This window comes from Corvus moneduloides, chromosome 3 (genome assembly GCF_009650955.1).
Source record: "Corvus moneduloides isolate bCorMon1 chromosome 3, bCorMon1.pri, whole genome shotgun sequence".
NCBI classification, from domain to species: domain Eukaryota; kingdom Metazoa; phylum Chordata; class Aves; order Passeriformes; family Corvidae; genus Corvus; species Corvus moneduloides.
The window spans coordinates 56,198,540-56,220,652 of record NC_045478.1 but is presented as its reverse complement, the minus strand read 5'-3'; the positions used below and the strand labels follow the sequence as shown (position 1 = coordinate 56,220,652).

Genomic DNA, 22,113 nt, shown 5'->3' with positions numbered 1-22,113 from the left:
CCAGCTGTAATCCTGTCTCTTACTAATGGATAAATGACAGTATGGGATTTCATTCCAGTGGTTTGTAAATACTGTTGGCCCAAGATGAAATGTTATTTGAATGGAAACTGTCCAGACGTTCAGTGTTTGACATTACTCACTTGGTGATTAGCCAAAATCATTCAGCTGTGACTTCCCAGGCACAGTTCTTTAAGTATGTTGGAATGACATGTAATGGTTTCCCATTCAGCCATGGAGCAGGATGTATGTATTTATATGTGTGTGGATATACTAAGAATAAGATATCTTTGTCTAGCTAGAGGCTTATCTAGGCATGGCTTTACTGTTTCTGTTTTAATCAGAGTGGTGTCTTTACAAATGACAAGGAAAACTGATCTCTGGAATATACTTAAAACTGAGTCCTAATTCTCTTCTACTCTGAGGATAGCTAATTTGGAGTCCTCTGTGCAGTTTTGTACAAGGTTTAATGCTACCACCTCCATTCTCTTGCCATTTGGGAAAAGATCTGCCCTCTAGACCTGTGCTGTTGTGGTAAAGAGATATAACATAGAAGGGTCATCTTTGCTGATTCTTTAGTTCCTTTCACTACTATATTTAAAAATGGGAATTTTTATATGACAGTGTAATGTTATTCCCAGTCAGTCCTTGTTTCAGTTTAGACCCAAGAGAAGATTCTACCAGCAGTCGTCTGCTAGCATTGGGATATAGCTGAAGCCCCATTCTTGAGCACATCACCCTCTCTGTTCATATCCCTTCTCTCTTTTTCCCAGAGATTTGTTCCTGAATACTTTTTCTTCTTTCTTCTACTTCATGAAACCCACTTCCCAGCAGCACATTGAATGGGGCACCAGATATTGTGGAAATTCATTGGAAATTTGGGCATTTGGCTATCTGTGAATGAAAAGTGCAAAAATTACATGGGCCATTATGTTTACAAGTTCATCTCTGAATAAGAGATGGCCTTTCAGTACTTAAAGAGAGCATATAAAAAAGATGAAGAACATTCTTTATATGGACAGATAGGACAAGGGGAAGAGGTTTTAAACTAAAAGAGAAGAGATTTAGATTAGGTGTTAGGAGGAAACTCTTTATTGTGATGGTGATGAGCCACCGAAACGAGTTGCCCAGAGAAGCTGCGGATGCCCCATCCTTGGAAATGTTCATGGCCAGTTTGTATGGGGCTTTGAGCAACCTGCTCTTGTAGAAGGTGTTCCTGGCCATGGCAGGGGTGCTGGAACTAGATGACCTTTAAGGCCTCTTCCAACCCAAACCATTCTATATTTCTGTGACCTACTTTGCCTTTGAAGAAGATGGCAAGGCCATTATTAAGACTGAAACTCAGCGAAGAAGTAAACGAGGCAATAACGTGACTTGGAAAAAAAATATTCTCCTGGAATTCCAATTTCCTTTAGGAGGAGTGTTCTTGTTGGGAAGTTCTCCCGGGTTAAGGCGTGCAGCACTTGACGCTGCGCGCGTCTCTGCGCTCGCCGGGCTGTGCCGCAGTGCCGGTGCCGCCCGCGCGGGGGCGCCGCGGTTCCGCGCCAGGCGGGGCGGGGGCGGCTCCCGCAGCCGCGGGTTCCCTTCTCCGTCCCCTCCGGCCGTGCCCTCGGGCTCCCGCCCGCGCCCTTCCTGCCCTCGTACCGCCTGTCTTTGCTTTATTTTGCCTGCGGGTGAACTTTCCCGGTGGGTCACGGTATTCTTACTGTGATGCACTAACCTTACTGACGTTTATTTCTTCTAATAGATTCAATAAAACTGTTCAAATTTAAAAAAAAAAAAAAAACAACAAAACAGGATAAGTATTTTTAGACAGGAGATAATGAAACATTTTCCAATAGAGTGTTTTGCTCATGAAGAGACTATATATAATATCAGAGAAGTATTAGAATCTCATTAATACTTATATTGTATATTACAACTATTGTATTAGAAATGTAAAATACTTGCAATATATATTAAAATAAAGTAATTATTTGGTGTTAAAATAGCTTTTATGTCAGAACCAAAGCTTTGTACAGACAATTGTACTGGAAGAATTGATCTGCAGGCACTGTGAGTTTTCTGGTACACAGGAGACCGTTTGCTGCTTCTAATAATAGCAAATTCCTATGTTGAGGAAAATCTAGAGACTTGCTATAATTTTGAGAAGTGCAGTAGTTCAAATTAAATGCAGACATGAAATTAGTTTGGATAACAGTATAATTATATGTCTAATCAGATTCAAGGTGCTGAGTTCTTGTTAATATATTTTATAGCCCCAGGTCAAAGAAATTCCTGTGTCTATATTTATGCAATCCATATCTGAATACATCTATAAGTACACGAGCCAGGGTATTTCAGAGAAGCCTTTTCATAATCTCATCAGATGTGGTATTTCCACTAGATCTACAGCTGCATTTTATGGATTACGGGGAGGAAGCATTGGCCATGACTTGGGACGCCTTGGTACTCAAGAACACCGTGAGACAGAAAATCATGGCTGACATGGATTAACTACCACAGGTGACAGGTTTCATCTGCTTTAAGCATTGTCACTTAGTCCCACCTATTATAATCAGCTGTAATTATTACGGAGGACTTGGGTGCTGAAATGCCAAAACACCATGGGAAGACATAAAATCTGATTATGCAAACTGCCTCACTTTGATTGGGGGGTGTAGGGGGGAGGTGTTACAGGGTAGGCCTCATGGAAATCCCAGAGGGATAAGAATCTGGCATCAGACATTTGTGATGACTGCATTTCTTTCATCACTCCCATGAAGAAGTTTACTGTGGAAGAGCAAAAGGAGCAAGAGGAGTCATGGAACTGCTCCTGTCGGGATTTCAGGCACTGACGTAATAGGCCCCTCTCTGGAAGGGTCCCGCTGCTTCTACTGTGCCTGTCACCACGGACCACAAATCCTCCCCACTACACTGTAATAAGCTGAAGAGCTGTAATAAAAGACCACAAGCCACTGCTGTAACGTGCCACAGTGTTCTTTCACACCCCTCACAGCCTTGTCTGACCTCTTGGTGCTTTCCTGGCTTCTGGAGCACTATTAGCACTGGTGCAGCAGTACCAGTGCCCCAATACCTTTGTACCCCACGAGGTACAGGGACAAAACTTGAGGGTTAAGTGCCACCATACTGTGTTGCTCTCCTTCCCACCTGTCCACACCCTTCCCAGAGGCATTTTTAGTCCTCTTAGACAAAAAGTCTGTCACACTTTCCTCGTGATGTGACCTGGACAACAACAGCATGACAAAAAGAAACCATGCTGAGCAAAGAAACCAGGAAGAGGAGCATGCCCCAGGCTCTAAACTCCCTTGCTATAGCTCTGTCAACAATACAGTCATGCCATATTATGCAAATGAGCAGATCATTCTCATTTTCAAGAAAAGTGACACATTTTTTTTCTGGAACATAGCCTGTAGCATGTACTCGCACTACTTGCCAACAATCCTCCAAACCCCTGGCTACCCAGTGATGCAATGGACTTTCTCCTTTCTTTCCCAAGCCACAAGTGGCTGATTCATCTGGTATGTCTTTTTGAAGTCTAAACAGCATAACTGCATAACTTATTTCACAGCAATCTTTTTTTTCCTTTGCTGTTGTGGCCCTATTTTATAAACACTAGATTTCTGGGTAACCAGAGTGTGAGGGTCAACAACTTCAGAACAATCTAGATGCTACATGACTTAGTGCATTTCCTGGCCTGCCTTTACTACTGAAGATGTTCCAACTGCTGAAGAGAATATGAGTAAAAGTTTTAATGGAGCTAAGGTCCAAAGACATTCAAGGAGCAACTAACTTGGCTGAACCTATGTTCTCCTGCTGTTGAGATATATGACGACAGCCTACCTGGTTTCCCATACCAGTCCAGATGGATACAGATCTTAAGGCACGTGTCATATCCATAGTTCTGTGTGGTGATCTTAGGTAATACAAGATACCTGCACAAGCTCAATAAGTGGCCCCATGGGAATCTCATGAGGTTTAACAAGACCAAGTACAAGGTGCTGCACCTAGGTCAAGACAACTCGCAGTATCGGTACAGGCTGGGGGGTGAACAGATGGAGAGCAGCCCTGACGAGAAGGACTTGGGGGTGCTGCTGGATGAGGCTGGACACGACCCAGCAATGTGCTCCTGCAGCCCAGAAAACCAGTGCTGTCCTGGGCTGCATCCAAAGCAGCATGGCCAGCAGGGCGAGGGAGGGGATTCTGCCCCTCCACTCTTGTAAGACCCCACCTGGAATACTGCATTCAGCTCTGGGGTTGCAGGCACAGGAAGGACACTGGCTTGTTGAAGCAAGTCCAGGGGAGGGCCACCAGGATGATTAGAGGGATGGAGCCCTTGTCCTATGAAGAAAGACTCATAGGATTGGGACTGTTCAACCTGGAAAAGAGACAGCTTTGGTGTGACCTAATTGCAGCCTTCCAATACCTGAAGTGAGCCTACAAGAAAAATGGAAAGGGGCTTCTGACAAAGGCAGGTAGTGACAGGACAAGGGAGAATGTCTTTAAAATGAAAGACAGTAGGCTTAGGTTAAATCTTAGGAAGAAATTCTAGAACGGGTTGCCAAGAAAAGCTATGGCTGCCCCATCCCTGGAAGTGTTCAAAGCCATGCTGGATGGAGCTTCGAAAACTTGGTCTAGTAGAAGGTGTTCCTGCCCATGTCAGAGGGTTGGAATTAGATGATCTTTAAGGTCCATTCTAACCCAAACCATCCTGTGATTCTATGATGATGCTATACCTCAAACGCTATCGATACTTATGGTTGAGCAACTGTATTATGGGATTTAGTGACTAACTTGTACTTATGTGTCCTATTTCCTCTTAAAAATGGAAATATTTCTCTAGATGTAGACTTTAGATGTCTTTGTATGAGGATCCTTGAGGTTCATTTGCCTCTGAAAATAGGATCTGGACTACTAGATTGCATTCACTTGAAAAATGTTCTTATTTACATTGTGTGTGCTAGCTTGTCCTTGCAAGAACAGTGCTGAAAGAGGCACATTAGCAGGAATGAGAATGTTGTTTCCAAATACAGAAATAGCTCAGGCCTGCACCACAGCCGTTTGCATAAAGCAGGCAGAGAGGAATGGGAGGAGGCTGACCAGATTAGCTACGCCAAGACAGGAGATGTTTGCTGCTCTAGGAGATAAGGAGAAAATTGTATCCTGTTAGGTGTATGGGAAGTCAGAAGATATCATTTCTTCTGTGGATGGTTGGGAAATGACACTTCTACACTCATGAGCTCATAAGCAAGGCTTATGGAAAGTCCCTGGCTTGTGATGACCTCTTGCAATAGAAACGGGTTGGATGTGCCTTTCCTGTGCCATGGAAAAGACATTGCCAGCACCTGAAAATAGAATGTCCTCCATTCAAAGAAGCAGCCAGAGGAGGAGGATTCCTATAATGAGTTCTGTCTGCTGTTTGTGGAGACATTTACTGCTGCCTCTTCAAACAAGCGCTTGTGGGGATTTATTTCCTGCATGCTTGTCTGTTGGGACTAGGGGAATTTGTTAGCAGCCTTGTTTTAATCAGGACTAATGTGCTAACAACGCCAATTTTGTAATTACATAACAGTTTTCATCTTATAAGAACCCGCAGCTTATAAAGTCTGAACACAGCTTCCAAAGACAGGAAAGTAATGGCAATTTAGCAGAGCAGAAAATCACTCCCCATTGCTGAGGACAGGAAGTGACATAGACCATGCTGGTATTTAGGAAACTGGCATTTTTTGCCTTTGAGACTTTTAATGATGACTTCTGAATGGGATTGGGTTTTTACAGCTCTCCTAAAAGAGGCAAAATGATCCATGAGTGTCCAAATACACTTGACAGGCCTCTTTTAAGACTAAGGGAATCAGGAACCAGTACAAAGATTGGGAATAATAGTGATTGGTATCAAAAGCCCTTACCCTGTTGTTAGAGCATCAGGATATTGGGAGAAACCTCTAATAGCTTGTTTTCCTTTTAGTCACCAATAATCCAAGCCCTCCTGTTAGCTTGGATCGAGGTCATAAATACAGTCTTTTTTAGAGACTTATTTCAGCTGGTGCAGGCTTTTGAACAAACCAGAAATGAAAATGTTATGCTGCATTGTGTCAGAACTGCATGTTTAGTCTGCCACTCTAGAAATAATCAAGAAAAGTTATACATGATAAGAGACAGATGCTAGCCTCAGCAGACATTTAAACTCTTTCTAGTACAATAGTAAAACAGAGAAAACACACAAAGGAACTTGTTTCTTTAGTACTCAAATTTGTGCTTGGTGTGCTCTGAAGGAAGGGTAAGAAAAGATGTGTTCCTTGGCTTTACTTAAACTGATTGCCTCAATAGAACCTGCTAATTCAGATGATGCTTATATGACCCCAACGTCTGGAGGTATCCCTAGGAATGCCTTTTTCCATTAGCAACCATGGCTCAGAACTCAGCTGTACTGGTGAATGAGCACAGATCCTGGAGGCATTCACAAGCGCCAACTCCAACACTTGGATCAGGCCAGCAGTTCCTGCCCTGGTACTACACACCAGGACCAGGAAGCCTGGGCATCTTCCACTGTTTCATTTGCTGGTACAGGTGCAGCTATATGCTCCCCCTGGAGCCACCTCCTTACACTTCCTTAAGTTTTCTGATATGCCAGGGAGGTAAAGGAAGATGAGTCAACAGGATGCACCTCTGGCCCCTCTCGGCACGGTTCACTTGTCCCTTCCACTCTGAGCATCGTTTGTTTGCATTTCTGCCTGGGGTGACACCTGTGCTGACAGGTAGACTGGAGTCCCTGTGCACCCCAGCCCAGCCAGACAGCTGGATCAGCCTGTCAGCAGCAGGTAACATGCAGTGGGACAGCAGCTCCTGATGGATCCTCTCAGCAAAACCATCAGCACAGAGGCAGGCTGTTATTACTTAAATTCACCGGAGGCCCGATTCTGACCTCTGTGTTGTAGTTGCTCAAACACATGGAGGTCACCAAAATTGCTGTTTGGTGTAAATGAAGGGAGAATTTGCTTTCAAGGATACTTTTCAAATCAAGGTGTTGAAAACTGACTGTCTCTTTCTGTTTTGTGTCTCCAGTGTTTGTGTACTATTTCAGCTGGCCAAAGCATTGATCCTCTCCCCTCTCTAAGTAGTGCCAATAGTTCCAAATATTTTCATGTTGATTAAAATGACAGGTCAGGCTTCTAAATTTCTTATGGATCAGAGACTCCAAAGGTTCCCTCTCAAAAAGAGTGACATGAGATTTCACTTTGGCCATCTCCATATGTTTCTGAAGAATTTTTCTCACCTACTGAGAGAATACCTGGCAGTTTACTGGGTGGAGAGAAGCTTATGGAAAAGGACACTGGGATCACCAAGACTCTTGGGCTGCCTCTGAAAAAGGCCCAGGAATTTATATGCCGAAAGGATTCAGAATTTAGCCCGAGGAAGCTTGGGAATCTTTGGACCAAGTTGCCAGAGGGATCTCAGATTTTCAGGCTGTTGAGTCTTTGTCAGCCTGCCAGGTGGGTTGCCAGAGGCAAACCCAGTGGACAAACTGGAAGGATACTAGGCAGAAACCTAACACAAAGGCAAGGTTATTTCAAAAACCTGCCTACTTTCCACTGGGACTTCATTGAAATCAGCAAGTTTCTGGGAAATACAATGACTTTGGTAATCTAATATTTTCCATTTATTTGGAAAATTACGGCCTAAAAGATATTAAAAAAAATATTTCCAAGTAGGATTCATAGTCGATATGCATGAAAAGAACTTGAATGCAAATATTTTAGCATTTCCCGTAAGTCTTCAATTTAACATGAATCACAGATAGGAATTGTCCATGTGAATTTTATCCAGGCTGTCTTGCCTTCTTTTTCTTTTTCTTTTTTTTTTTTTTCCCCCAAGAATGTGATAAGTTTATTCTTTTTAAATCCCTCTGAGGATGAACTGTGCATTTAGAGCTTTTTGTAGTAACACAGCTTTGCACACTGAAGCAAGCAGCCAGCTTTATGAGTAGCTGGAAGTGGAATGTGAAGAATGATTATGCCATGTGACAGTGCATCACTGGAGCCCACTTCACTGAGGATACTTCACAGACTGACTGCCATGCTGTTGAGATCGGATGCGGGCGAGGCCACGTGGCCCAAAGGCTGGAGGAGACTCAGCCCCCACTGAGATGAGGACACAGCCTCTCATGACAGAGCACCACAAGTGCTGAGGAAGGTCTGTAACCCTTGTTCACCTCCACCAGGAGATATCTGCCCTGTGTCCTGTCTCACACAGATCCTGCCAGCGGTGCACAATGACCATTCAGCACAACTTGCATGTTTTATTTTTCTACTTGGCTGGTGCCTTAAGAGTGTTACAGCAGTGCTGGTAAGTTGGTAACAGCCCTAGGTGTTCCTGTGGTGCATGTGCAGCCCATACAGCAGGGCTGGTTACAGGAGCTGAACTGTTGGAATGCAAGAAAGGTTCTAAGGAACCTGAAGCAAAAGTTCAGCAAATGATATTTTCAGTACAAGAATGTACTGCAACAAGTCAGCATCCTCTCCAGCCTCTATGGGAAAAATTGGGACTGTGGGGATCAGCAGCCTCTCTGTCCGGCTGCCTCCTGCCTACAGGTGAAGAATCCCACTGTCCACTAGTCACCACATATGTTCATGTTTCTCTTCCAAACTGAGTAACTAATCACTTTCCTGCCTACTCCAAGAACTTTTGCTTTGGCCAAAAGAAGAAACTGCTCACTGTTTCTACAGATTTGAGAACCACCTGCTTTTGTTAGCAGCTCCTTTGGCACTCTTTTATAAGATCTGAGACCAATCCTGTAGCCACTAAACCAAATAATATTTTTCAAGGGTCTGGAATGGCATACTCAGTTTACAGACAGTGTAGTACAGAACTGTAGAAATTCCAGGGGCAAGAAAACAGCAAATGGTGCACACATCTGTAACAAGATTCCATAAGGAGCAGGATGCTTTGTCAAAGGAACTCAGAACAAATAAGACTCTTACTCCAACCTCGACCAGAAACTCTAAGAAGTTACTGAAAATTGTTCTTGCACTTTTGAAAACATTACCCAAGATGTCTCTGTGTCCAGGAAGTTAATTTATGTGCTGTGAAAGACTGAGTTGCTTTCAGATAGAAACCAGAGGTTCCATCAGCCTTAAGTATTCAGAGGTATTCACAGAGACTCTTCCATGTCCATGTTACATCCTCCACTGTGTCACATTTAAACTTGAGGGATTTATGCATCATAGCTTTAGTTTTAATTTAAGACCACTGTGGAAAAAAAAAACAGCAAGAAAAAATATACTGTGTCTGGGAATGCAATCCTTTGTCTCCATAACAAGGACTTTTTTCTTTATAATACCATGACTTCCTCAGGTTCCACAAGTGTAAAACAGAGATAAGAGCTCCTTAATTTTGGTGCTTTAGAATCTATGGATAAAACCCACTACTGCTGCAAATCAGAGCTGCTGAAGTGTGCAGAGAGTGCTCCTTACTTCAGTTAATGTTTTGAAGGAGCAAATATTGTACTTCAAATAGAGGTCTCAGGATCCTTCTTTATAGAATTACTGTTTCCATGCTCATGCTTAAAGGTGGTTGGGGCTGGATCACCCACTGGCATTCCCCACCACCACCCACATCCGTACAAGAAATAAAGTCAGTTCCTCTGGATTTAAACTAAATCCTTCTGGTTTAGCAATGCACATTTCTACTTAGGCAATAAACATCTGTCATCTGCCATTCATTAATATTAATTATAAATGGTCACTAGCTCATGGGATCCAAGTCCACCAGCTGAGATTTTTCCAACTTTGACCTTGTTAGGGTTTGTATAAAAAGTGTTCAGAAGGGTTCTTCGAAGCTCGAAGCCAGCAATAAGTGCAATTTGCAGAGTACAGCATTTAGATTATGCACTTAGAACAAGGGCAGTCAGAAGGGGTGATGGGGAGTGGGGGAGGGAGGGGACGAGAGAAGGCAGAGCCCGAAACAGAGCTCCTTTAAATGCTTAAGAGTTTTAGACCTTTCTGCAGGCTAATGACAGGGAGAGGCATTGTCCATAATGAAACCAGCCCATCCATTAAACATTACTGTAAATTAAAGGTTACGTGAATTAAAGGTTGTTCATCTCATGTTTCAGGAATGTAGCTGTGTTTCATGTCTGAAGCCTGTTTTCCTTTTAAACGGAGTTCTTCAGATGACAAATGAGAGAGAATTTCAGAAAGCAAATGGGCAGAAGTAAATACATGCTCAAGAACAAAGCAGAGACATAACTGTAGCTGTAAATCTTTACACTGGGGCTACTGTTTGCTGTAGATATTGGGGAGGAGTAGACTAGAATTGAGAAATTTCATTACTGGGTCATTTTGCTTGTAAAACAAAATAACAATAGAAAAACCCAACAGATAGTTGTCAAATTCTGACCTTAATGTCAGCTGTGTATGTTTGACTTGTGGAATGCAAGTTAATTCTTTTGCTACCATTTTGAATTTCAAGGAACTAAAAATAGAAAATTTAGAAAAATCTTGCATGGCCACCACATTTTTAAATGATGAATGTTGGGGTTTTTCTTCCAATTAACTTATTGTCACTGCAAGATTACTTCAACAAAAATTACTGGAAAATAATATTTGTTTGCATCTGTGCTTATTTAATTTTTTTCAGGCCTAATCATGTAGTAATATGACCCTCATGGATAACATCTTCATCTGCTCTTAAAATAGACACATTTTCATTAGCAGAGTTGCTCCCTTGTATCTCTGGTAAATTAGCAAGAAAATCCAGCTCTGTACTCTTCCTGCACCAATTATTCAAAGCTGGTGAATGCTAAGAGAAACATGAACAGATATCTCTGCAATGCAAATTACTAAACTGGACAAAATGAAAGAAAAGTTGATTTCAGTTCTTTGGCTCAGGCCCAAATAAAAGTCTGAGCTTGGTAAATGACAGCAGAAGGCTTTATACTGATGTCAGTGGACAGAGATACCTGGATTCGTGCTCTGTAAATGGGCAGTATGCTGTCTCTGTGGGAGTTTTGCAGAAGGCAACAGGCAAGAAAAAGTTTTGTGGAAATTTTGTAGCCATTTCATAAATGCTTATCAAAGCATTATCTAGTCCCTTACTAGTCTATGAAGCTGAACTACGATACTTAGGCTGTCTTTGATGATTGCTTGTATAACCTCCTTAAAAATCTTCCATAGAGAGTCCCACAACCTCTCTCCCGATCTTTACAATCTCTGAGAATAACCTTGGATGTTATCATCTCATTGGGAATGTTCTGAAGCTTCCCTGGACCTTTATAACATAAGGTTATGGCAGCAAGTGGTTAACTTCATAACTTAACTTCCTACCCTTTTCAAAGTGATGAAGGTGAAAGAGAGCTGGGAGGTGGCAGCCGTAGCAGACCAAAGGCTACATCAGGTGTCAGAACTGGCAGGGAGAGTGAGCTGAGAAGAGACAATGAGACTGGAGATGCAGAGACCTGGGTGGGGAAAACAAATAGAGCTGCCTGGGTGGGGAAGAACAGGCCAATATCCAGAGAGATGAGGAGAAATAGCAGCCAAAAAAGTCCTCCTTTGTTTTCACTTTGTTACAAAGGAATGCTGAAAATCCCTGCTTTATGGTAAGATCCGCAGTACTCTGAAGTCAATGGGATTTCAGTGGGTCTTGGATCAGGCCCTTTAAAATAAGGGCAGCTGTAACACAATAATGAATGAGTGCCATGCTGCCCATGGCTGCAGTGTTATAACAGCATTGCTATACATGGAAGTGTTCCACAGCCCAGGATTTAGCTGATTAAACACTGCTGGACGTGTCGCCATTAGACTTGAAACATCCACAGCCTGATTTACTCTGTAGCTCACATACCCCAGATGTTTCGCATTCTTGGACTAAATTTGATAGATGCACTATCGAACTTCTCTCTTGCATTTGTTCCTCTTTCCAGGACACTCAGGTCAAAATAGTGAGGAGTTTAGATTTCCAGGTGGTGAGAGCCAGGTGGGCCCTGCTCCCAGCAGCCACCTCCCTTCACATTTACTTTGTAGCATTATTGTCCAAAGGTGAGAAAACAGTTTGCTGTGGGGTCTGCTGAAGCCTCAACAGAAAGAAGTTGTCAAGGTATCCCACTGTGGCACACATCCTGGAAGAGCCTCATTTCTTCCTCCAGCAGTGACAAACATGTCCCTTCCTCAGAAAGAGCTCCTTACATCACTAGGAGTTCAGGGAAGGACTTTAGAAGCATTAACTGTGAGTTGTGATAGAAGACCAGTGTGGGAAGAAAGATGGGTATGCGAGGATGTTCTGGCAGAGGAAGGAAGGGATGAGGCGTAAGAGAGAACTTGACGCTGCTCTTCTGCACGTGGTCTCTGTCCTGTGGTACTGAGAGGGGAGAGCAGCCACAGTTTCCTGTGTGCCTCTCCCTGAAACAATGGGAAATCGCTGAAGGTGAAGGTGCCATAAATAAGTTGTGCCAGAGCTGTTTCCAGCTGTGCCAGGGAGGAACTAGATCAGGGACTAGGCAGACCCCTGCCTGTCTGCACAGCATAACTGGGAGGTAGTTTAAGGACTCTGTTTGACCTACCCTCTTCCCCAGTCAAATCTGCTATGGAGGGAATAGCCCAGCTGGTTTGGTGGCAAGCCAGAAGGTGGACCTGGCTTTTGTGGGCAAGGAGCAGACCTCTGTCTTCTTTTCTTTCACTGAATAGACACAGATGCAGATTTCACCTTCTAAAGCTGGAGCTTTCAATCCCAAACATTTTTATTCAAGAGGGAAGAGTTTAGGCCTGTGCTGGGAATTTAGTGCTGAATTAATACCTGATGGATATCTTGGAAGGGGGAGGAAGAAGGGTTCTTGAGAGGCTTGTATTCCCTTCAGCTTTTCCTACGAAGCTCAGGCATCTAAAACATAGTCAGCCAGCCAATTCTGGAGCACAAGGAGGCACAAAAAGGGAAGATCAGAAGAGAAAAAGAGCTGATTTCTATCCCTTATTTGGTTTAGTGATCTGAGGAGGACAGCTCTCACATTGTTCACATTTTAATAAAAGAATGCAATCAGCTTTTTTCTGATTCACTTCCCTTACAAGAACAATTGACCACATACTTCTGTTTCAGCTTTGACACTATCCCTGTTAATATGAAATTGATGTTTTTTATCATCAGTGTGCCCAGCACATTTTTTTATAGCATGGTCCAGTGGACCTCAGGGCATCTGAGTCACCTCCCCACTGCTCCCATGCTCCCCAGGACAGGGAGGAGGCAGAAGGTGGCAAGAGAAGAGCTAGCAGCAGGAAAAGGAGAACATCTTCCAAGGAGCATAGAGACAATGTCAGCACAGCACCCTGCAGGCCTTAAACTAATTTTGGTATCTGAGGACACAACCATTTTTGCCTGAGTATTCATCAAGATGCATGTTATTCAGACAGCACAACCTCGACATGGTGCACATGTACAGAGGGTGTGCATGCATGTGTAGTACCATATGTGCAGAGGCACACAGCATGGATGTTCTACCTGCTTGTGTGTTCACATGCTTCTGTCAGAACTGGGAGGCTTGATGAGAATTTAGTGTTCACTAGCACAAACTAAATAAGCATACTTGTAGTGAAATGGAACACTGTTAGCAATTAGTTCAGATTTTAATGTCTCTGTTTGCAGGTAGTACCTTAGTAAAATTTCCAAAACTGCCTATGATTAAATCTTGAAAATGCTACAAGGTTAAAAATAGCTTTTCCAACCTTTCAGTGCTTGATTTCTAGAGTCAGTACATCCTCTACTATTAGCTGTTTTGGATTCACAGATCATTTTGACTCTTATTTTTCCCTCTGAAGCCTATTCACCCAGCTCTCTTCTCATGCACCCATGTCTGCCGGCCAGTGGCAGTGGCAGCCAGGTGCTAACTGTGCCCTGCCTCGCCTGGGGTATCCCCAGGATGCCATTTCCCTTCGTGTCGCAACTAGTGGATTCCCGGCCTCAGCAGCCCTACTATTGGAGGCTGGAAATGTGTTAAAGTTAAAGAGTCAAAACCCTTGCAAGGAAAGGAAATGAGAAGCCCTCTTGGCAGCAACAAACGGAAAATAAACAACCAAACTCTTCACAAGACAGATTCCTCAATTATAGTAACTCAGGCTTGCAAAGGCCAGAGTTAGGAGCCACTGGCGTATGCAATATGTAAACACGGGGATGCAGTAATTAGCTGCATGTTCATTTTGAGGTTTCAGAAGTCCTGTGACCCGCCATGGAGTAAGGTCATTAACCATAACCACACTAGTGACCTTCACACAGGACACTCCATCTCTCACAGTTACATGAGCGAACCGTGTACTGGGATGTCTCCCCAGCTCACATGCTCCAGCCCTCTTGTTTTAAGTGCCACTGAGCTATATATGAGCAAGAGGATGTGACTTTTGGAATGGGCTGTGATAGGAATATCTTACTTTCCCACATTAGGACTTAAATGTGATTAAGTAAAAGTAGTCAATACCAGAAATATCTAGAATTGTTGTCCATTTTTTTTTTTAATCAGAAAAAAATTGTCTCAGAATAGTACACTGAGGAGTTACTGAAGTGGTGTGGGCCTCCATTGCCTTGGAAAGAGACTTTTATCTTTGGAGCGTGGAGTGTATAGGGACAGACTATTCATTTGAATAAGCAGATGTACAGCCATTACTAGAGGTTTATCAACACAATGAAATGCTGCTCTAACCCTGATTTTGCCAAGACTAGGTAAAATTAGTATTGGACATGAGTATTTTTTAAAGCCAGTTTTTGTTTTACTGTGGCTGACCTGTGGATCCCCTGAAATACACTTGTTCTGCCCACAGAGTCCCTCCTCACACCATAGCCAGCTGAAGACTTTTTCAGACATGATCTGATTAATATGCTTGGAAGCATTATATGGACATACAGCAATAAGAGATGGAGGAACTAGTACAAAAAACAACAGTCTCGGTTCTCTAAGCTATTCAATGAAACCTGCAGTTTTATATTCACATGTATGCTGCACAGTATAGAGCCTATTATTTTAATTTATTTACCCAAAATTTATTCACTTCCTCATTAAAACTGCTTAGCAACAAATCCTGTTCCCCTGGTTCCCTTCAGTTCACCAGTCTGCATCTAGGATTCAGCTCCTCACCTCAAAGGCATTGCTATCTCTCTTATTCCTGCTGTAAATGTAAAAAAAAAAATCATAGCATAATGTCTCTATTCTCCTTACAGCTCAAACCATTAACTGACAAGATACTTTGCCTCCAGGGGGTTGTAGTCTTTTGAATTTTGACTAAAATTATACCCCTCGTCCTCTCATAACAGCATCCTGCTTTCTGACTGTATAAGGTGACAATTCCTACACTCCACAGGGAAGAAGAAACATGCTATTCCATATTCATCCCCCCATGTCTTCATGCCTAATGCTTGAATTTTTGCCTGTCAGGAACAGGAGCTTTCTTTGGTCTGTATTTGCACAGAATGGGAAACAGTTAACATTGCTTCTGTCTTCTCAACATCTAAAAACCACCGGCGTGCAAAAATTCAACATAAGAATGAGAAACAATTGGAATGTGTTTATTTGCTTACAACAGTACAACTGCGTAACCAATGTAATCCATTGGCTTGCATAATACCCAGATTTCTAAGGTGTTTTCCTTGTTCATAACTAATACTAGTTTTGGTGAGTGCTTTAATTCTCTTCAAACTGATCAAAATATGTCCTCTGAAAGTACTTGAAATTGTCTGATTTCTGGGGGGGTTTAGTTGGGATTCAACAGAAAGTCATATGGTGAATATTCTCTTCTTGGCAGAATTACTCATGAAAACATGCAATTCTTTCCCCACAAATACTTTTGTATGCAGAATATTGGAATTTCAGAATATTTGTCTTTCGTCCAGTAAAAGTCAATCTCACACATTTGCAGACAGCAGTCCAAAGGGAGTTGTGTTAGGCCAGAGAACATTTATGGAGGCAAAGAAATAATATTGATGGATAATTTGCAGTGTTTGAAGATCTCTGAAAGTTATGCTTTTCCAGTACATCTATTTGCCATTTGCTATTAATGGACATGGCTACAGGAAACATGAGACTCAATTTTTATCTGTCGGTGAAGGGTAGGAGTCAAGAAGGTGTTAAGTGTGGGAAGGTAAAAGTTACAGTGCACTGGGGGAGCAAAACAAAAAGTGTGAGGGAAAGAAAGGAAGAAGAAAAAACTGGAACTTAATATCATATAATCATGCAGACTAAAGAGAACACACCATCATGGGATTAAAAGAGGAGAATGATGAAATAAATTACAGTGAGGTTTGGATGGGACTGAACTACAAAAGGAGCCTGTATGTGGAACACATGGGAATTACCCTGTTAGATCACACTGGGATCACTAATTTAGTGCTAAAATAAGTAAAAAGAACCTTTTAGGCTAATTGGACTATTTGTATCCTCATCATTCCTATTTGTTTGCATCCATTCCTAAAATATTAGGATCTTCTCACAGTAAAACATCATTGTATAGCCAGTGAGGGGAAAAAAAATGGTTGCAAGACATCTCATCAGCTTCAGTGACACACCAGCAGATGGAAACAAACAAAGGAAAAAAGCCCTCTTCATCTGCTTTATCTTGTTTTGTGTAGTTGTTCCAGAGACATGTCCTTGCTGCTGTGAGATAGCAGTGCCTTCACTGAGTAACATCCTGTCGCTGACCTCAACGTCTCGAGCAAAGTCATTGAGGCCTCTGTGACGAGCACACCCCGTCATCATGTGGTCTTTGCCCTAAATCCCTCAGCCACAGACATCTATCCAACACTGAAATGGCTGACAGTGACCGAGCTGACCCTCTCTTGATGGCCATGGAGAAAAGATTAGCAGCACTGCTGGTCACTGCTGGGTCTGCTGCTACACTTCAAAAGCCAGTGCCATGGAAGCTCAACTCTAAAGCAATGCCACGGGGAGTTGTACAATACAAAAGAGCCTTTTCAATATTTCTCAACACTAAATACAAACTTATTGACTTTCCCTTTCCTTTCAAGTGTTTCTGTTGTCACCTCCTTCTGCACTCACTGACAGGGCACAGCTAGCCTTGAGAACAGAGCCTGGCTTGGTTTCTTGGGCAGTTATTCTATTGTTCAAAGGGGAATCAAAGTTTCTCTTTGTGTAATATGGGACAGTAGCAGTAGGGAAGATATGTTGCCTGGAGATTAAGTTGGAAAGCTTTGTTTCTCCATTCCAGTAGGAACAGAAGGAAAACTTACAGCTTAATTCTCACCTTCCTAGCTTGTCACCATAATTCATCCCCTGAAGCTCTTTTAACCTGATGTTTTATATGTGATATTACTCAGTGTTATTAAGAATTATCTTTCTTTAAAAAGAAATAAAATAAGTTCATCTCCCTGAAGAGATGAATGTGAATGGGAAAGATTTTTGTGAATACTGAGAAGATGAATGTCAGAACGAAAAAGAAGTGGCTCTCAGACATAGGCACACAAATCTCAAGGGCACAGATAGAGGTGGAACATAGATTCCTCTTTTGAAGGAATTGTCTACTGAGCATAAAACAGGATAGAATATAGACTGTGACTTGCTCAAAAGAAAGAAAAAACCCCACCTTTATGCATATTGCAAAAAGGAAGGAAAGAAAAAGATTCGTGATTGTGAACGAATTCTTGTGGTGCACAGTATTGTTCAAGTATGGTTTGGCTCAAATCCCATAAAAAAAGAATGGATAGCAAAATACGTGAGTAGTTTCTTCTAAAGTTCTTATTACACAGGAACAGCAGGCATTTCTCAAAGAGAAATGTCTTGTCCAATCTGAAGTGTTTGCCAAATTGCTATAAGCAAATACACAATATCATCGCCTCAAAAAGACCCAGTTTCGTAGTCTAAAATTACAGTTTAGTCCTATATTTTAATCTCTGTCAAGATTAGGCTTTGGTAGGGAAAAAAAATGGGCTTTTTCCCCAGTTACAGTGGGCTGATGAGAGGCTGTTTCAAGTTGTGCCACTGGGTAGGAACAGAATAAAACAAGGACATTTTGAATATAGAAATCTGTAGGATTTCTAAAGGGAATCTGTAAATAGGTTGTCTTGGCTGCTGCCTTGACACAGGTACACCTCTCTACCTCTTCAGGACACTGCCTGACACAAGGAGGAGGAAGTGACATTTACACCCTATAGGTTCCCAGTTCTTGGGTGAGGGGGGTGTCAGCTGTAGCTATCTGGTCCATAAGATCCTCCTTTTAACGACAGAATCACAGAATCAGAGAATATGCTGAGTTTGGAAGGGACACTGAAGGATCATCAAGTCCAACACCTGGCCTTGAGCAGGATACTCCAAGAGTCACATCATGTGCCTGAGAGCATTGTCCAAGCACTTCTTGAACTCTGTCAGGCTGGTGTTATAACCACTTCCCTGGGGAGCCTGTTCAGTTCCCAACCACAAGCTTTCCCAGCTCTGGGTGAAAACTGTTTTCCTGATATCCAACCTAAACCTCCCCAGACACAGCTTCAGGCCATTCCCTTGGGTCATGTCACTGGTCACCAGAGAAAAGAGATCAGTGCCTGCCCCTCCTCTTCCCCTCACGAGGAAGTTGTAACTGCAATGAGGTCTCCCCTCAGTCTCCTCTTCTTCAGGCTGAACAGACCAAGTGTCCTCAGCTGCTCCTCATAAGGATTCCCCTCAAGGCCCTTCACCATCTTTGTGGCCCTCCTTTGGACTCTCTCTAATAATATTATTGCCCTTCTCATGAGGTACCTCCCCACGGAATGAGCCAACCTTCAAAAGGGTTACAAGATCCAAACCCCCTGAGTATTCCATAAGTAATGTGCAGCAACCCTGGCCATCATTTAACAGTTGGTTATTACTTGGTACCAGCAGCTACTGCTGCCTCACAGATGTTCACATGGAGGGGCAGCTGCTCCAGTCCTTCCACTCACCCTCAGAAGGGGTGGGAGGAAAGAGAGAAATATGTGAGAAGGGGAAATGGGAGGGACAGAGAAAATGGGAGGAATGGAGAAAAGGAAATATTCCATAGTTCCTCCTGTGTCAACCAGAGTAACTACACTGAGGACAGATCAAGTAACTTCCCCTTTGCAAGGAGGGGAGAAAAATCAAACAACAGTATCTATTGGGAGGAATTTGTCTAAATTATTTCGTAGACTTCTTAAGCATCTCCCAGTCTTAACATGCCATTCACTCGCTGCCATGCTGGGGAGTGAGCCCCACAAGCTGCCTTGCATGGAGGGACAGTTCTGCTGGCAGTCTTGCTTCTTGGGTGAAACCAAGGGGAGTTTCCCTTGTCTGCCAAGCAACACTGGGATCTTTCTCCCATGCTGGGACTCCACAACCCAGATGCAGATGGCAGGATCAGGCTGTGTTATTCATCCAGAGTTAGTGGAAAGAGTTCAGGCTGGGAGAGAAGCCACAGGACTGCATTTGCAAGAGTTAAAGTCTTACTTGTAGGGAACCATGAAATAGGAGTTGGTTTGGAGGAATCCTACTGTTGAAGCATGAAACTTGGCTGCCTGATACCCAACAAACAACACCCACCACGACATGTTTTATGATGGATCTTTTTGTTCTGAGCACTACATGGAACTTTTCATCTTGGCAACTCTTTCAGCAGACAGAATTGAGAGACAAAGTGCCTTCCCATCCAGCCCACCCTGTCCTCTCTAGATCACACAAAGCACTTTTTTTGAGCAGTGTCAGGATTTTATTTACTGCAGGCAAAGGCACAGTTCTCTCCAGCCCAAAAAACACCACATCAATGGCAGCTTTGGTGAAGCCTGAAATTGAGGCCTAAGGATTCAGGTGTGAATTATTAAACAAACACAATGCAAACTCATATTATGATGATGATAATTTGGTACCTTTTCCTTCCTTCTGACATCTCTTTCTTTGTACAATACATTTTCTGCTCTCGCTTGTAGCTGGGCAAGAATTGCCCCTTGCTGACGGATGCTGTACGATCTCTCTGACCCTTACTTCATTTCCTCTTTTGAAACCACATGTTTTTCCTTTCTTCATGCAAGGGCTCCATGGACTCCACTCACTAGTTTCACAGTGCACTGCAATAAACACAGAACAAACTGAGCCTGACCGATATATTTTTGTATACCCAATACATATGGTACATTATTTTCATTCTGCATCAGCCAAAAGGTGGCCAAAACTAATGGAATTAATCAGCAGTGAATTGCAGCAATGAATTGACAGAAATTGGACTGTTAAGTATATACAACACAAAATAATGTCAAATAATTATGTCAGTTACTATTTTCTACTTGCTGTTTTGTAATTGCATTCCTGAAACAAGGCAACAACACAACTGGTCTCAATGAAATCAGTTACTGGTCTCAATGAAATCAGCATTTGTTCTGAGTTTGCTTTGTTTTGATGGAGATGTAAATCCTTTTAGCTTCAGTGGAATAAACTTTGGTGATGCCTGTGTGAAAGGTGAGTGAAGTCTCAAAGGTATTGAATTTCGAAATCAATCGTTATAAAGGACCAACTGATATCAAAAGATGTTACATTAGAAGTCAAGTGTCTTTGGTCATCTAAAGAGACATCATCTGTAGCACACACAAGCTGGAAACAGGCAAAGCGGAGGAGAATTTGGGTCAGTGTGAGGTTTCAAGCTTTTCAGAACAGTGCAGGTTACCATTTCTAAACCAGTGATGTGTATGTGCATCCTGTACTGTTTGGAAATCAGAAGGTGTGTCATTTCACTCTCATCCAAACAGTGTAAACAAAAAATGGGAGTAACCTTGGAAGCTTTTAATAGCTATCCTTCTCTTGTGCCATCTCACTATCTTCGTCTTTACAAAAGATAGTAAATATATATATTTACTCTCAGTCCAACTGCATGCTTAAGATTATAAATCACCACTGAAGAAGGAAAGACTTCAGCCCCTCTATAAGGAGGAATTAGTAAGTCAACATTTTCCCAGATCCAGAATTTACTTCTGAATTTTCTGAGACCTAGAAATATAACAGACTTCAGGCAATCTCGGAGCCTTCCTCCAGTGGATCGTCATGTGGGTAATTTTTTTCATGTTACACTGGAGCTCTTCTGTAAAAATAACTGCCTTTCACGTGCACAAAAAGGTCCTGTTTTTATTCCATAGCTTTAAATGGCTTTTCCTAGTTGAGACTGACTCATTGTTAAAGCAGCTGAGTCTACACCACTTGGAAACAGCCATCAAGAAACAAAAATTATCCCTTGAATTTCTTTCAAAGATTAAAGTCTTTGCTTGAAAATAAAACCGTAAAAGCCTACACTACCACCTGAACTAATATATATTTGAGAAGGAAAGCACCAAACTACTGCAGATTATTTTTATTCCTGCATTACTTCCCCTTCAAAACACTCGATGCCAGAGAGAGCTATGTGCATGATACTCTGGGGGAGGAGATTTCCATCATGGCCAGACTGTGCCTAAGTGCTCCCTGGTTGCTGGTGGCTGAAGAGGTCACTGCTGGCACTGCAGCTCAGCCCTCAGCCACCACAATGCACAGCATACGTACTAAACTAAGCTGAACCCTGCCACAGCTTCGGCGTGCCTGTGGCGGGGGATGCTAACTGCAGCAGTTCACAGGCGAACATATCACTTGTTCTTCCTTCATTTGGAGGGGTGGCAGAGGGCTGGAGCAGACAGTTAGGTGTGGTGACCTCCAAAATTGTCCTTGTGTGAATAATCGGAGCTTTTGAGTCAGAGGCTGAAGATACAAAAGCAGGTCTCTTCTCCACAGCCAATGAGTCACAATGACATCAATCTCACTCCTTCAGTGTCAGTGACACCCTATTTGGTGTTTTATTTTAATCCTCATTTTCTGAAGTCAGGTGTTTATGCACATACACCATTTTGGAGATTGGGGTTTTTTGGGGGGTGTTTCCTTAATATATTAGTTTCTAGACTTCACCTTTGAAAAGGTAAGCTTCAAAATGTTATTGTATGCGTGCTTTAAAGGCTCAGGTAGTACAAGGGAGCTAAATCAAAGCCATTAATGTTTTAATCTTTCTTAAACTACATGTGGGATCAGGGTTTTTGAAACTTTGATGTTAGTAGTGCTGCACTGTAACAGAGCAAGTAAGACATGTATGTCGTTCTGCCTCAGAGCAGACCAAACAGGCCATACTCCCTATGGCAGAACTGCCC

At 42.6% G+C, this 22,113-nt stretch overlaps 1 protein-coding gene across 1 annotated transcript in view; it reads right to left on the bottom strand.

Moving 5' to 3' along the window:
* RSPO3 (R-spondin 3) overlaps window positions 1–22,113 on the bottom strand; it is a 61,621-nt gene that overhangs the window by 3,455 nt on the left and 36,053 nt on the right. The window contains exon 5 of the mRNA XM_032101619.1: window positions 19,825–20,022. Within this exon, the coding sequence (XP_031957510.1) occupies window positions 19,825–20,022 (198 nt within the window). The remainder of the gene's footprint in view (window positions 1–19,824; window positions 20,023–22,113) is intronic.